This window comes from Trachurus trachurus (assembly GCF_905171665.1).
Source record: "Trachurus trachurus genome assembly, chromosome: 16".
Classification (NCBI taxonomy): Eukaryota; Metazoa; Chordata; class Actinopteri; order Carangiformes; family Carangidae; genus Trachurus; species Trachurus trachurus.
The window spans coordinates 16,683,583-16,700,539 of record NC_139902.1 but is presented as its reverse complement, the minus strand read 5'-3'; the positions used below and the strand labels follow the sequence as shown (position 1 = coordinate 16,700,539).

Below are 16,957 nucleotides of genomic sequence, written 5' to 3'. Positions count from 1 at the left end.
GAAGATTGCTTTCGGCTTTGATTTCTATAAAACTATTAGTCTCACTCTTTATATGGGAAGGAAAGAAAGTTTGGAAACTATTTTTATTTATCTAAGTACACAAGCAATTAGAATAAAATAGTTTGAATCGAAGTTTGACTTAAGTACATGATGCGATATGATCTTTTTTGTTATAATCCATGAGCCAGGTTTACATGCATAAAAGAAAGGCAAATGTTTGATTCATCCACAGAGAAACAAACCAGGGGAAGGAAATACTTCGTCCTTTCACTTCTGTCCATTAAAAGGGGGGTGCCTTTCTGATTTAATTAATCAAACAATCTCACATCAAGTTCCCTTTATGTTCCTTTCTGGACATCCTGGAATATTTCCAAGTGGACGGATCAGTAACATCGATGCCACTTGTAAAAAATACTGTCTTGTCTTGTTTATATTTTCATGTATCACTGTTAAGTTTTCCTCACGACACCAGTTCTTAACTGAGTGAAGGTTCGAAAAATCTCTCCATCCATCCACCCTCCCATCCAAAAAGCTATGTAAGTTAACAGGCTTGTTTGATGAAAGTCTTGCAGTAATCCTGTAGGGTTTCCAAAGGCATGTGCTGGTGCCTTAGCCGTTACCTTTGTGTCCTGTTGTACATTAGATTAGGACAGTTCCCCTGGAGGTACCATTGCTGCATTTATTGTAGCCACCTCAACGTATGTACACGAAGGGAGAGCGTGTCTCCCACTCTACTTCACCTGAGTTCTTGTTTGCTGCCGTGGCACATGGCCCCGCAGGAAGAAAGCAACCGAGGTGTGACAGGCACTTGCTGAGTTGTGCTGAAATGAATGGCTACGTTGGGAGTGGAGTGTTGCAATAAGATTGCTGTAGGAACAGGAGGGAGACATTCATTTCACAGGTGCAGAGTGGAGTCAGTGCTGGTGCAAGCATCTCATGCCTGGATGTGTGGGTCTCGTCTGCTCCTTAAGTGTCGTGGCGGCGTTTTCTCTTGGCTTTGTGCGCATACATGAAGTACATAGTGTGCCCAGTGGTGATGAATAATACAGAAATGATAACTAGGATGCCAAAGTGCTGTGGCTGTGGAGCAGAGATGACCATTATGAAGTGAAGCAGATCCATCAGGTAATTCATAGAGCTCTGCACCCCGTTTACCACACCCCTTTCTGACTCACAGATGTTCTCCTGCAGGAGCTGGGTCACTGTCAGATCGAAGGACCACAGACCTAAAACACAGATGGCATTGTAGTTTAAAAATGTACCTGGCATTTCAGTTGATCTAAAGATTTAACAGTTGGGCATCCAATGCCTCACAAAAGTGAATTGGGAACAGTCCACAAACATTTACCGGTACTAGGCCTTTTTTAAAGCTCATACCAACTTTATGATATACTGTATGTCTGTAGGGCATCCCTGGCCCACTGACATTATTGCATTCTCTGACATTGCAACTGCACTGTTGACTCTTGGGTTAAAATACACAATAATAGCTACAGTGTCTGCCATGCCCATGTATGAGTCAGGCTTTACATTCGACAGCACTGTCATGCATTTTATAATAATATACAGTAGTATACTGTTGGTGTCTGTTAAATCAATTCACCTTCAGATGTTTGTCTACTCACCGATGCGTGCTGTGATGACCCCCAAGAACAGCAGGATGATGGAGATGTAGGATTCTGGCGCTGAGCCAGAGGGCACATTGTCAAAAAGTACAGTGTTGTTGGTCCAGTGAATGGAGGAGCGGTCCGGAAGCAGTGGCTGATTGCTGCCTCCTCTTAGAGGATAAGTATGTTTCTGCTTTTGGCTTGCCATCCCTCCAAGTTCAGTAGAGGAGTTGGAGGTAATGTAGGGCATCAGCAAGCTAAGATCCATGGGGCTGCCAGGGGCAAACACAGAGCACACACACAGCAGCAAGCAGCCCAGGTGGAGGCAGCTTGAGATGATTCCTGTGTTAACCAGGCCGTAGGTTTTCCTGAGTCTGGTGAACATCACGGTGCCCATCAGCCCTGTGATAGCTGATACACCCATCAATAGACTAAGGAGAGAGCCGCTTATACCCTGAGTGTAGGCATAGCCAGTGGTGATGCAGTCGAAGCCCAGAACTGTGGTGTAGAGGAAAGCTAGACCCATTCCTGCCAGGAAGACATCCTGTCGATAGTAGGCCCTCCAACCGTCCTTACAGGTGCTCACCAACCAGCGAAACCTCCGGAAACACAGCGGCAGGTTTGTGATTTCTTTTAGGGGCAGGCTTATGTTGAAGTTGCCTTCTGTCAGAGGTTGAGGTTGTGCGACATTACGTTCCCCTGATGAGAAACAGGAATTTTACCCATCACTTGCATCAATCACATAAACAAACCGCAGTCGATGTCCTACAGTACACCCTTCACATTCTGTCAAGTAAAGACCATCTACACTAACATGTGTTATGCTTCACTGAAGCTTTGGAGCTGGATCATTCTTGTTCTATGAATTAAACCAATTTAACGTGATTACAGAGAATTACGGAACTGACAGCACCCATCAGATCCATTGTAGTTGATAGTTCTGGGCTAATTACAGTGTTTTATAATTCAACAAAGGCATCCTATCACAATCAAGAGGACTGTAATGTTAAAATTTTAAATTATATGCAATTTTTCTGATGTCATTTCAAAGAACCGCCAGGGTATTTAGAGTGAAATTGTAATCATTCTCTTAACATGAAAATCGACAGAAATCCCACTAGATAGCACTTACTGTAACGCTGTCCAGCTCTTAATCCTGACATCAAAGCAGATTTTCAAAATTAAATTGAAATCCGAGTTCAAATTTAAGATGATGGATCTCTTTAGCTACTCTATGTCATTGCTAACAAAGCCTAAAACAAGTTTGGCAAAGTTTAGCCTGTTTTTATTTTGCATGTCTATGAGGTGGCTTAACATGTGTACTGTAGGACTCCATGATGCTGTCTCCCTTTAGCATATTTTCCTGTAAATTGCATTCTCATGTTAAATTCTAGGAATACAGAGATTATTAACTAAAAAATGTCTACCCATACCTTGCAAGCTGCTTCTCTCCGTACTCTGCAGATACACCTCATCCTCCTCTGATGCTGGTGGTTTAATGGAAAGAGCAGGGACGATGCGGTACACCCGTGACAAGAAGAAGAACTCCACAATGAGAGACACAAGGTTCCAGCCCAGGATGAAGCCACAGCCAACTACATTGGAGGCCAGGGTCATGACCTGTCCCACCGCTAGTGGGGCCAGGATGTTAGTCACCTGATCTATCCGCCTCATGGTTGCATTCATTCCTTTTGTTAGGATCAAAGACACAGAGGTTAATGAGCTTTCGCTGGAGTTTTAGCAAGACCAGAGACATACCAGTTCCTGAAATCCTCTGTGATGCAAGCCTACAACAAACATGGGATACAAAACCAACATTTACAAAAACAGAGCGCAAATCCCCTCACCAGCTAAGTGACCTCGGTTGTAGCCTGTGATAACAACAATCCAGTCCCTCTGAATGGCAATGGTCAGCGCTGTACTTGCAAGGTTTGCCACATCTGCCAGGACGATCACCACCGTATAACAAACCACCTTGTGTGAGTTTTGCGATGCAACATGTTACTATGACAGCACAGAGTAGCCACAAGCTCAGAAGCAGAGACAACAGGGACACAGGACAGAGGGGACAACAGCAGCAATAACTCCTCTGTGTATCAGTCATGGTGAGTATCCTGTTTGCAGATCAACAAGGTATTGAGTTATAAAAAATAATTATTAGTCAAATGTGTAGTGTCTACTCACAGTAAGCCATCCGTCCCAGATCTGTTCAATCCTTTGCTTATATGAGAACACCAACATGAGCACAATGCTACATACTGTCACTGAGATGTTCTGAATGAAAAGAGACGCATGTGCAACTAAAAGAGGAGACAAGAAAAAGAAACTGTTTTAGACTCTCAGAACATTAGTAATATATATAAGAAATGAAGGCCTGCTTTGGCAGATGTGAGTCAGTGGCTGTGAAACTTGTGCTTTTTGTCCCGCTGGGGTTGAGTCTAGCTATCAAACCAGAGACTGATTTATGGGTAAATACAATTTATCACCTGGTGAGATAGGAAACCAGCACACCTCTGTGCCCAAGATTGAAATCCAGTGATCTATATCGCTGTCCTGTGATATATTGCATATTGAAATGTTCAAACGTGTGTGTGTGAAATAGTCGTGCATACCTTTATTTCTGGGATTGCGATCAACCCAGTCTCCAATCAAAGCCCCAAGCAGGAGCACTGACCCAGCCACTACCAATCCAAACACCGCAGTCAACAGCAGGTTACGGCCGTACAGCTCAATCAGGAACACAGAGATAGCAAAGTGCCACATGCGGTCACCCTGTGTAAATCAACATAAACACATCACATCATCCTTATTCGTTGTTTTGAAAGAGGCTGTCCGTACGTTGTCACACCGTTTACAGTAAGTAACCTTGCAGTTATTTAAGTTTCCTTGTGTTATCTATTGCTCCAGGAATCTGTTTCTTCAGGAAATGATTCTTACCCACATTGACAATGCTCCACTGACATAGATGAGAAACTTGGGACCCTTGAGGTAGATAAGAGCTGAACCTTACGAGGAAATGCATGAAAATGGAATAAGCACACTTTATATTTGCTTCAAACACATCACATCAATTCTTATAGATTTAAAGTTGAGTTCACCTGGTACATTCCTGGCTCTATTAGCTCTCGCTTCCCTGATGTCATCCGACTCGAACTCGACCACAACCCCACCACACTGGGAGGCATCTGCTCGCTGGGACATCGCCTGGAGTAGGATCATGGTTCCAAAAAACAGTTGAACTTTTTGCACTCTTCCTCCATTGTTGATAGTACAGTGTTACAGTACTGTAGGTCATAGGGCTCAATCACTAAGATATTTCGAAAGACAGTTTAGTCCCCTTTGTCCTACTAAGGTTGCTTTGTTATTGGGGACTGTGTTTCGTGTTTAAGCCACTTACAAGTATGCTGGCTATTTACTTGTTAGCAGTTGTATAACAACACCAAAAAATCAACAGCATCTTTTCATCTCAGCTAGCAACTTGATGCAACAAAAGTTGAAACACTGTGTCCTTTTGAACTCAACAAACCACCTTAAACTCTGTGACGGTGTCACCATGACTGTGCAACATCTAGTTTAACCAGTTCAAATATAAAAGAGACATCAATAATGGCTGCAATGGGTCAGTAAGTCAGATTGTGAAGGAGGAAAAAAATTAAGCAACAGCAACAACAAATCAACAATAAGACCTATGTCAGGTATTTAGATACGGCAGAACTGAAAGTAGCGTTAGCCTGACTCCTTGCATAGTTCTATAAATGCAATCTTTAACTGACAACAGTTACAGCTCTCATAAGTCATCGCAGGGTCAAATCGTCACCTTTTGTTATGATGTTTCACTCAATCCTTGCTGTTGTTCCTCGATGATGTATCTTGTGCCATGTATCCTACATTGGGATGCTAGTCTTTCCTGAGAGCTGGAATTCAAGCTGTAGTAGTTTGAAAGGCTTAATAACATCACAGTGTTCAAGTGCACCATTGTATGAAAGTGCCAGAAAAGCAGAACAGGCAGAGGGGACAACAAAGGCAGCCAGCATATTCCAAAGCACGTGACACCGGGGGGACAATATCACTGTCCACCCACACCACAAAAAAGGATAACAGTGTAACTCGTATGACTCAAAATACACACACACATGCGCATGGCAAGTGAGCACATGCATGCACCCTCACACACAACAAGCACAGCCCTACTACATACACCCACATGCACTGTTGACGTGCAAAAAAGTTACATAAAGGACACATCATGCAACACTACATCACTCTTCACTCTTGTAGTTAGAAAGCACATTATTATATTATATCACATGAAATCCTGTCCCCTTGTTCCTTGGCCCATGATGCATAGTATGAATATCAACAATAATGCATCGCCTGAACATACAAAGACACATTTTCTACAAACATCCACTCGTGTCATTGCTTGTACACTCTGTACATGTGACATTTTTTAGGAAAACTAATAATGAGCTTATCGCAAACCATTCAGAAAAGTTATCCATCGCTCTCCTATTCACAGCATGAACACAGGAAATTAACTGTTGTCTTCCTTTAATCAAATATCAACACAAATTGTATTCTCTATTCCAGCCTTTTTTTAATCAGCTAATATTTTTCTCAGGGATATTGTGCCTGCATTGATTTGATCTGGCTGACTCCGTTTGCATTTCCTTCCCCATTGTAAATACACATGTGTAAATTAAGACAAAATTGATGTGTTTTAATTTAGCAAATATACTAAAATTACAGCTGTGACTGCCAGCACACTGAAGTAGTGACAATATAGTTCAAACTGTAATGAAATTCACGGCTTACAAAATTACACTATACAAAGACAGAAAAAAAAAAGAAAAACAATGAGAAGTTAGTCAGTAATCCTGATCACCAATCTGATAGAAGAGCAAAAACTTTCATTCACAAGTCTCCATTAGAGAATTAATTTGCATATGGGTTTTGATTGTGCCTGTTCATGAGGTACTTCTTTAGGAAACCGATGAATCTGTACAGAGCCACAAGAGGGATGGACACGATGGGAAGGACAGATAGGAGCACACAGATAACAAAAACCCATTCAGGATAGTGCAGAACATCAGCAAGGGGGAAGTTCACCTGTGGGGGTAATGGAGTGGAAAGTCAGTGTTGTTCCTTTCTTTTCAGTTTGTGCCAGATTTAGTAAATTCAACATGGTGCTGCTGTAGAGGGGCCAATTCTGCCTTACGTAATCTGGGTTCCAGACGTTATACGTTGGTCGTTTTTCTGCCTCTATTATAACGTATGCGACGAAAACCACAAGTAACATGAAAGGGCTGATGAAGCGCCAAGTAGCCTGCCAGTAGATGTTCGGCCTCCGACCTGTCATCCATTCAATGTCGTCATTAAACCTGTGGACGTGGGAACTCGATGTCAGATCATTCAAATATGTTATAATTTTGCATATATAATCATGTCACGAATTGCAATATCACCTGTTAATTCCATAGATGTACACCACACTGATGATCTCGAAGAACGCTATGATGAGCAGAGGCATGGATCCCACATAGCTGTTGAAAATCTCCAGCCAGTAGTTTCCAGATCCCAAAGTGAAGATGAGAGCCACAGTGAAGGAAACAAGGCATATTAACCCTGTGAGTAAAGAGCAAAATACAAGAAATGTATATGAAATTTCTGATGATTTCACTTTTTTTGATAATGAATATACTGAACATGCTTTATAGACAACTTTTCACAGTCTACCGATATGAAAGTAATTTGAAATTTTAAAGAATAGTGTTTTGCTGAAACAGGTTGAGAGCAGGTATTCTGATGTAGCAGATGTTCATGTTTTTTCCACACGTGTGAACTATTTAATTTCAATAGGACTGAATTAACATGAGAAATTTCGGTGTTCCTACCAAAACTAATCTCTCCAAAAAACACATTTTGCTTTGCAACTGCATCTGGGGTTTTTTTTTTTATTATCGATGTGACAGTATAAACAACATAAACACAATATATGAAATAATTAGATGTTTGACTTAACCTGTGAAAACCTCCTTAGGAAGCCAGGGTGGAACCACATGCAGGTCCAGCAGAGGGGTGAGGACCCCCTCCAGATTTCCAAACATGGAGGACAGGCCCAGGCTGAAGAGCATTACAAAGAACAGCACTGCCCATACCTGAGAGCCTGGCATTTTTATCACCGCCTCAGTGAACACAATGAAGGCCAGCCCAGTTCCAGATGTGCTCTACAGGTAAACAGTGATACACAATCTCATACACAACCTCACTAAACCTTGTTTGGAAAATCATTTTGATAGTATCAGATAAAAAATACCTGGTCCAGGAAAGTCTGAAGATTGCAGTTTTTTAGATTGAGGCTTTCGACCTCTGAGGGATCAGTTGCATTGAGATAGTTTAACCACTTATCATAGTTTTGAAGAGTTATGTTTTGATCCCCAATGTTAAATGCATTTGTCAGTCTTAGTATGTTCCTAAAATCAACAAGATATTAAAGCAGTCTGTTAATTCTACAGTTAAAACATCTCTTCTGATAATAATTAGAGTACAGTATGTGTTTCACATAATAAACTTATGTATGAGTGATAACTGTAGTGTATATACTATAGTCGGCATGGGACTATTCCTTTGGGGTCTACTAATGACACAATTGTCAGTTGTATTCTATGGATAATAAGATATAATTGTAGAGCTGAATACACTGCATTATAGCACGCCATATTTTCTTCAGTAGTACATACCAATTTTGGCAATCATTGTAGTCTTCATTTGCTTTAAATCCAAGAATGGCAAAAATAGGAATTGATGCATATATCGATGTAAAGCTGTTCACACACCCAACAATTAGGGCATCTCTCTCGCAATCATTCCTGCAAAGACAGAATATTATCTCTTTTGTCTAAATTCTGTGTATCACACAATAGATGAAAACTGTTTCAAATGTCCTTACTTTTGTGCATTATAACTGGAAAAGGCAATAAGTCCCCCAAAGGCCAAAGACAAAGAGAAAAAGATCTGAGTAGCAGCATCCAGCCAGACTTTAGGATTCTTCAATGTTTCCCACTGTGATGAACATATTCATTTTTAGTTTGTTTGCAGATTTTACTGTAAATGTATGTGGAAATATTCAACTGTTTCAGTCAGAAAGCAAACTTACATTTGGAGTGAAGAGATATATTAAGCCATCACTTGCCCCAGGCAGAGTCAAGGCTCTGACCAAGAAGATGCTCAGAACAAAATACGGAAAAGTGGCAGTGACATAAATGGCCTGTTTTGACATTGAATTGATATTTAATATCAAACATATACACCTGTATTCCATGTGTAGATTGTGGCAACATCAGCTAGTTCCTTGTCAGAGTGCAGGTCATTTTGAAAGGGAGATAAATCAATGGGCAGGACAAAATAACAGTAGATTTGTGGATATTATGTTTCAGCTTAAATCAAATGAATAGATTACCTTTCCAATAGTCTCAATTCCACGGATGAAGCAGATGTATACAAGGCACCAAGCAGATGCTAGACACAACACGAGCCACCATTGTACCGACCCACTGGTCTCGATGTCTGGTGTTATGTTGAGTGTTTCACGATACCAAAAATAGTTCACTGGTGAACTCTTTTCACATTCAGTTACATAACCTGTGCCAAAGAGATTAGATGATGATATTGTGATGAATTAATTGGCTTTTCTGTGTTTTTCTTTAGTTTTTATTATATTATTCATATTATTCATGATGAAAAAGTTACCTGTGTGATTCATGTTTACTGGGCAGTCCCTCCAAGGAAGGGGGTTTTGAAAGGAGTGGAAGAAGTACCAGAGGATGCAGGCCAGGATCATGTTGTAGAACAGACCAACAAGGAAGGATACTGCCATGGAGGCCACACCTGTGTATAAACATAGAGGTTTCCCAATGTATGTGCAGTATGTATGTATGTATGTGAGTTATTTTTAAGGCAGTCATACATTTATGTTTTACTGTTAATTCCCCCATTTGGCATCCTGACCTTATGAGTCAATTCAAAATGGGTTCACATTCATTGATGCCAAACCTTCTCACCTAAACCTCCCAGATATGGGGAGATTGAGTTCCACACTCCAACACTTCCCATGCGGAGCCGTTGCCCGATGGCCAGTTCCATGTGCAACAGAGGAAGTCCCTCAAACACCAAGGCAATGACATAAGGAATCAGGAAGGCCCCTTGAAGTAAAGAGAGTGTGTAAGTAAATATGAGTTGAAACAATAAATATGACTCTGTATTGTTGGTCATTCAGTTTCTGATTACATTTTTACCATCAACAGCCAGAGCTTTATCACACTCACTTACAGTAAGGTGTCAAGGTGTAGGTTAAATAAAAATTGAGATTAATCAATCTTTTTCACATCAAAGAAAACAAAAATCAAGAGCATTGATAAAACTTAAGGAAATATGTAGCTCTTATATTAATGTACCTGTTAATGTACAGTAACAGTGAGTTACAGTTACAGTTACAGAATGGGAGGTAAGTAGAAATGATAACAATCCATATACATAATTTGAGATGTATCTTAAAGATCAAAATCAAAATTCTTCATTTTCAGTAAGAAACATACGTCAGTTCTGGAAAACAAAATTAAGTTTGTGTTTGTGTATGAAGTGAAAAGCCAGATTTATATCAGATTATAGAATTTGTTTTAACATTATAAAGCGTATTGTAACACTGTAAATTAAATCTTACCTCCACCATAGGTCTGACACAAATATGGAAATCTCCACACATTACCAAGTCCCACAGCAAAACCTATGCAGGTAAGCAAATATTGAACTTTATTGTCCCACTCTGGCCTTTCAGTCTTCTCCTTCTCTCTAGAACTTCCAGCTTCTCCAGCTATCACCATTTCCTCCTTCGTCATTTTTGGTATACAGTATTTTAGGAGGCAAGCCCAAATCTCTTTTTGTCTGACTTTTACCACTACTTGGTCCAAAGAGAGCCTACTCACTGCCAACCTGTGAATATCAGGAGTCAGGGACGTTTGCTTTATCAGCTTTGTGTTTCTTGCTGGCTCTTGAAGCTGTGGGAACAATGGAGCCTGTTTATTTAATAAAAAGCCCTTGTATAAAGCGGCATGATATCATGCTGATAACAGAGGCAGTTGATTGCAATACAAAGCAGCATACATACAGAACCCAGGGAGTGAAAGTGTGAGAGTGCACATGCCTTTTTTAATTTGATACAATTTACATTACTGATATTTGAACACAGTCTGAGTTATTTTAGCCAACAGCGATCAAACACTATTTACAGCATTTATAAACATCATGAAATTCCTTATCAGAAGTGGTCTGAACAAAACATTGCTATTATATTCTATTGTTCAAAAAACAGAATCATAAAGGACATACTGTGTAATAAAACAAAGTAATTTACTAATAAGAGGGGATGCAGAAATACAGAGATTAAAATAGCATAATGCATCTGATAAAGTCATCTGATACAGTCCACTGTTAATGTCACAACAGTGACTCCAGCTGGACAGACAGGTACAGTGTAAGTACATGGCTCCAAGTCCAGCTCCCCTCTAAGGCAAAAGCTCCTAATTGTTTGATTACATGACATTACACTATAGCATAACATACTTAACCCAATTGGAAAATCAAGTCTCAACAGGTCTATGCTGTAGATATGAAAAATAAAATGGACGTCAATTTTTTGCAGTAAGTGGAAACAAATTACAATGATGTGCAACTTATTAAAGTTGCAGTACCGTATTGAGGTTTTATTGATAGGTACTGTATTATCTCCTGTACATTATGTTGTTTTTATATGATGTTTTTAGTCATGCTTGCACCAGCCCTATAGAGGTAGATAGACAGACAGGTGCAACAGGTTCTTCCAGAAACCAATATTGCTACTTGACTACAAATAAATTATAGTAGAATAAGGCAATGAGCCACTGCTGCTGAAGCAGTCTTTTATCAAACAGGAAACAGGCTGACTTTAAAGCAAAGAGGAAATGTTAAATAACTGGAAAGTAACTGGAGCTTTATTATAAGAAAACTGTGCCTACTATTTTTATTGTATATTATTATATTATTCAAATATATTTATTTGAATTTGAATGAAGAAAATTGTGCTGCAGAATTGTTGATTTGAATTTAGTCAGAGAAGTTGATGTCACGTGACGTGTCCTTCCTCCTGGTAGTAAAGCATTTCCAGACAGCAATAACAGGTATTGCAAGACTCGGTATTCCTGCCAAGATGAAGATTAGCACATAGGACCAGGCAGGATATGGCTTCTCCTCTAGCGTAGGGAAGTTCTCCTGAAAAGAGATAGTGTTTAGTTTTTATGGTACATAATGGTATGCAATAAATTATCATCATCCATAGTTTAGTTAATTCATATTCACCGATTCAGGATCCCAGGCTTTGTAAAAGATGTTTTCAGTTACTTTCGTGACGAAGTAAAATATCAAGATGACAAGCATAATGAGTGGACTGATGACTCTCCATGTCGCCTGCCAGAAGAAGTTGGGTTTGTGTCCAATCATGAACTTTATATCATCATTGAATCTAGGAGGACAATGACAGACATCAAGGCTTGAGCAGTTAATCAAAAATAGCCATTTTTAAATAAATTAACCATTTTGGAGCTACAAAGATGCCCTGGCCTACAATTCTCCAGATTTAAGATGTTAATACAGACCCCAGGAAAAGTCATGACAATTTTTCAGTGAAAACGAAAATGACCATTTCCGCTTAGTCCCCAGTATATGTGAAACTGATCTTAATATGATATATGGTATATCTTATTGTACCAGAGCCTCCCAGCCTGCTCCACAAAACTGTCAAACAGCTTCTTCCACCAGGCTGTCAGGATGCTGAACTCTGCCCACTACCTCCCCCCTCTGCCGCCTTTACATTGCTTCCATATGCACTTGACTTTGCACTACAGCCACTAATGTACATAGGTGATTTTATATATTATGTTTTATAATCTACAGCATTTCATTTATATCTATAATATTTATCTCAGGTGGGAGAGAAACGACTTCTCGATTCTTCTGTATGTAAAAATCTTTGAGTCTTGAACCTTTCAGCCATACCATGTACTGCACTGACAAGAAACAAGCTTCATTTGTAAATGTGGTGCAGTAATGAAGGGATAGGAAAAGTCACTTAGTTACTTTCCGAAGCAGAAGGTAAAACAAACTGAAGGATAATGCTCTAAATGTCAAAGCAACAGCAGGGCAGAACTATCAACTTGCACATAATGAATAATAAGTGTATCTGCACTGGCTTATGTTATAGGTCACAACTATTTTTGTTAGTCTTTTATGGACTTCCTTTTTCAAGGATCAAAAACTGCTTGATTAAGCACTAGTAATAAGAACCCTAACAACATATTTACACCAAAATGTATATTACCTGTCAATCCCATATATGTATACCACTGAGAACATTTCACAGAAAGCTACAACTAACAAAGGGATGGATCCTCCATAGGTGTCAAAGATTGAAAGCCAATAGTTCCCTGAGCCTTGCAGAAATATCAGACCCACCAGGCAGCAGAATATGCACGTTAGACCTGAAGGAGAGGGAAGAAATTAGGAAACGTACTAGAACCCCTTGTTAATTGAAAATGAGACAACAGATGCTGACTTACCGGTGATGAGCTCTTTTGGCCATTTCTTAGGGAAAATCTTAAGGTCTTGCAAGGGCACTATAACTCCCTCAATATTACCAAACATGGATGACAGGCCAAGACAGAAGAGCATAATGAAGAAAAGGACGGCCCACAACGGTGCAAGGGGCATCTTGGTGATAGCCTCAGTGAACACAATGAAGGCTAAACCAGTTCCTTCAACACCCTAGGCCGAAACACAGCACAGAAATGCAGTATGTTAGATGCATAATTTTCACTCAAATTGAAGCTGCTGCCTTGGCGCGTAAATAATCTTACTCAAACCTGCTGAAATCTTACCTCACTGAGAAAAGTATCTAAGTTGCAGGTTTTCAGAGCCAGCCCTTGAATAACATCAGGGCGTGTTTCATTAAAATGCTTAACAACCTGATCATAGTTGCTTTCAGTGACGTCGCTCTCGGCAAGGTCAAACACATTTAATAGTGCCATGATGTTTCTGAAACCCAAAATGCATTAGATTTAAGAGGTTTTTTTTTTTTACAGTTGATGTATTGCTGAAGACGTTGAAATACAGCTTGTCAAAGAAAGCCATAATGTACCCAGCCACACAGTTGTCAAATCTCTCAGTTGCCCTGAAGCCAATGATGGTGTAAATGACAGTTGCAGCGTAGACGGAGGTGATGCCATTGATGATTGAAATGATCACTGCATCCTGTTCACAGTTGTTACTAAAGGGGAAAAAAAGTTTTTAGTACAGTGCATATAACTTGAGGTGGCACAGCCTTAATAAACAACATGACACACTTACTGCACGGAGTTGTAGCTGGAGAAAGAAATGAGACCACCAAAAGCAAGGGAGAAGGAATAGAAAACCTGTGCACCCGCATCAAGCCATGTTGTTGGCTTTGCCAGCTCTGCTAACTGAAAATCAGTGTGTTAAAACATTTTGCAATTATATGGCTCCACTGATGAGGAATGAAGGTTACAGTATATTCAGGTACAACAGCTAAAATGTGGTTATTAAAAAATTTAAAAATACTCCGAACCAAAACATCTGTATAAAATGTTCTCACTGTAATTATCAAACAGCATTACAACAAATGTATAAACATTTGGATTTGTATAAAAACAACTTACATCTGGTGTGAAGAGAAACTTAATTCCACTCAAAGAGCCTTTCAAAGTCAGTCCTCTGATCAGAAATATTGTCAGCACCACATATGGAAGGGTTGATGTCACATACACAGCCTTGGGGAAAATAAGATATTTACAAAATTATTGTTCAGCCGATTCAACTATTTTCTCGTAACAATGTAGGAAGAAATGTGATGCACCTTCCCAGTGGTTTCAATCCCACGAATGATGCAAACATAGAGCAGAGACCACGCACAAATATGGCACAACAGTGTCCACCACTGCAGCCCACCATCCTCTTCAATTGTAGGAGTTGTGTTCAGGGTCTCTCTGTACCAGAAATAGTCCACGGGGGAGCTCCTCTCACACTCAGAGGTAAGTCCTGACAGAATGTAACGAGAATGTGCAACACTCAAGTTAAAATAAGATTATTTTTAACATTACTCCTCTTTATGTAGGGGTATAGTATGATTATAGCAATACCTGTTAAGTTTGCATTCAAGGGGCATTGGCTCCAAGGCAGAGGCTCTTGAAAAGAGTTGAAAAAATACCACAAAATCCAAGCAATGATGGTGTTGTAGTAGAGACTGATCGTCAGAGACACACACATGGATGCAATACCTGCAAGTGAATGTGAAAGTTTTTCTTTTAAATTACCTTTTCTTCAAGTTGCAGCAATTACTATGCAGAAATGTTGCTTACCAATGCCAGTCAGACAAGGATGAATTGTAGACCACACTCCAAAGCTTCCTCTTCTTAAACGTTGACCAATGGCAAACTCAAGATGCAGAAGTGGGATTCCTTCAAGGACCAGTAGGATCAGAAACGGTATCATAAATGCACCTGGAGTAAAGGCAAAATGTGACCAACTTTAATGATGGTTTGACAGCGCATCATCATCAATAAATCCTAATCTGTTTTGATACCCAGATCAAGTTCTGAAGAACAGAGTACATCTTATCACAAGAGGGAACAAAGAAACTTCATATTAAGCAGTAAATGGGATTACATTTCGACATTGACACCAGTTATGCTTGATACACAATGAACATGTGCAGAGATAAAGACGGTGAATGAAGCTAGGTTTATAGTGCAATGTACACTCCATTAAAGCCTTCACAGCACTTTACAAGACACTAAGTTTCTTATCTGAACAGAATAGTTACAAGCCATGTTTTTGAGTCCACACTGTTGAACGTGACTTCAGATGCTTAACTGATTTTACAAGGATATAGTCATTACTGTGGTCTTGTGGTCTTGTGATACTGGTAATGAACAACTTTACTTGTGCAGTTCCTGTATTCTATAGATCTCATCAACATGCTTATTGTAGCAGTAGTTTGCAAAAGTTTAGCAAGGCTTCTTTGTTTGTATCACACATTTCATACACTTAGGCAAATCAAAGTGTTTTACAGAGCAATAAAATATAAAACACAATACAGGGTACAGATATGAATACAGAAAAGATAGTACAGAAAACACAATCCAAAGTAAAGATGATTTGGATTGGAAAGATACTGCGATACTTCTATACTAGGCTACCCAAAATATTAAAAATTTGGTGGCAATAGAAAACAGACATACTCATCTAGGTCTGGATTGGACAAATTAATGTATGAATATTTTTCTTTTTCTTCAGAAACATTAATCAAATATGGAATAAGGACATGAAAGCATCACTTGCCTCCTCCGTGACTCTGACACAGATAGGGGAAACGCCAGACATTTCCGAGTCCAACACAAAACCCCACACAGGTCAGCATGTACTGGGCCTTGTTGTCCCATTTTGGTCTGTCTCCAACCTCTTCCTCCTCCACCTTCTCCAACTGTTGGTGGGACAATATCCTGTCCTCCAGGCCCGGATTGGGGAGTTTCAGCTTCATGATCTGACAAACACTGCAGGAGTGTAGTGATACAATAGTGCACTGTACAGCCCTGGAATGTAAATTGTAGCTCACGCTGAGATGTGCTGTAGCCTACCTCTGGCTGTGGTACCAGAGAGCATCAGCTGGAGGTGTACAGCCTTTAAATCCTCTGCAGAGCAACAACGCAGATGACAGTTATTATCTAGAGTCTTATCATGGGGCAGGGTCAACGCTCAAGGGTCACTTTACCTTTCTTAGGATTTATTGTGGGTAACACCTTAATGAGTCATCTAGATTCTAGAGTGTTCATCCTATTCACTGTAAGTATGTAATAAAAAGTGGCATAATCAAGCCTCAGTAGTATTGTAATTGATAAATTATGTTTTTATAACGACAGTAACTCTGGAATCACTCAGACTGTTACATTTATTTTCCAAATTGTTAAGTTATCCATCTTTATGATTGAGTTATGACTTAAAAATATGCTTACATTTGTCATGTTTTATATATGACATTTATATATATATTACATTAATTATCAGTCAGACATTCACAGACGTTTAAACTAGTACAAAAATAGCTAGTGTAATGACAAAAAGCACAATATTGTGTATTACAGTATGAATCATGTGTTTATTATTAGGGGAGACCGGGGATGGTTGTAACAGCATCACTTTCACCAATAAGGGATAACATTAGAGTTATGTGATCAATATCATGTGTATCC

At 39.6% G+C, this 16,957-nt stretch overlaps 3 protein-coding genes across 3 annotated transcripts; all 3 read right to left on the bottom strand.

The window, feature by feature from the left end:
- Positions 1–966: 966 nt before the first annotated feature.
- Positions 967–4,808, bottom strand: LOC310999958 (ferroportin; the record flags this gene model as incomplete). The annotated part of the gene is made up of 8 exons (XM_083990581.1): positions 967–1,226; positions 1,626–2,306; positions 3,041–3,295; positions 3,455–3,581; positions 3,792–3,907; positions 4,220–4,379; positions 4,545–4,612; positions 4,706–4,808. The coding sequence occupies 8 exons, from the start codon at positions 4,806–4,808 to the stop codon at positions 967–969; spliced, it is 1,770 nt and encodes a 589-aa protein (XP_083846707.1).
- A 1,734-nt stretch (positions 4,809–6,542) lies between these two features.
- On the bottom strand, positions 6,543–16,248 carry LOC310999734 (sodium-dependent neutral amino acid transporter B(0)AT1-like; the record flags this gene model as incomplete). The annotated part of the gene is made up of 12 exons (XM_083990289.1): positions 6,543–6,716; positions 6,826–6,988; positions 7,073–7,232; positions 7,630–7,834; positions 7,924–8,080; positions 8,348–8,476; positions 8,557–8,669; positions 8,764–8,874; positions 9,067–9,248; positions 9,357–9,494; positions 9,668–9,808; positions 16,050–16,248. 12 exons carry the CDS (start codon positions 16,246–16,248, stop codon positions 6,543–6,545), a joined length of 1,872 nt encoding a protein of 623 aa, XP_083846415.1.
- Positions 11,745–13,720, bottom strand: slc6a19b (solute carrier family 6 member 19b; the record flags this gene model as incomplete). Its single annotated transcript, XM_083989459.1, has 5 exons — positions 11,745–11,909; positions 11,997–12,186; positions 13,015–13,174; positions 13,253–13,457; positions 13,658–13,720. The coding sequence occupies 5 exons, from the start codon at positions 13,718–13,720 to the stop codon at positions 11,745–11,747; spliced, it is 783 nt and encodes a 260-aa protein (XP_083845585.1).
- Positions 16,249–16,957: the final 709 nt, after the last annotated feature.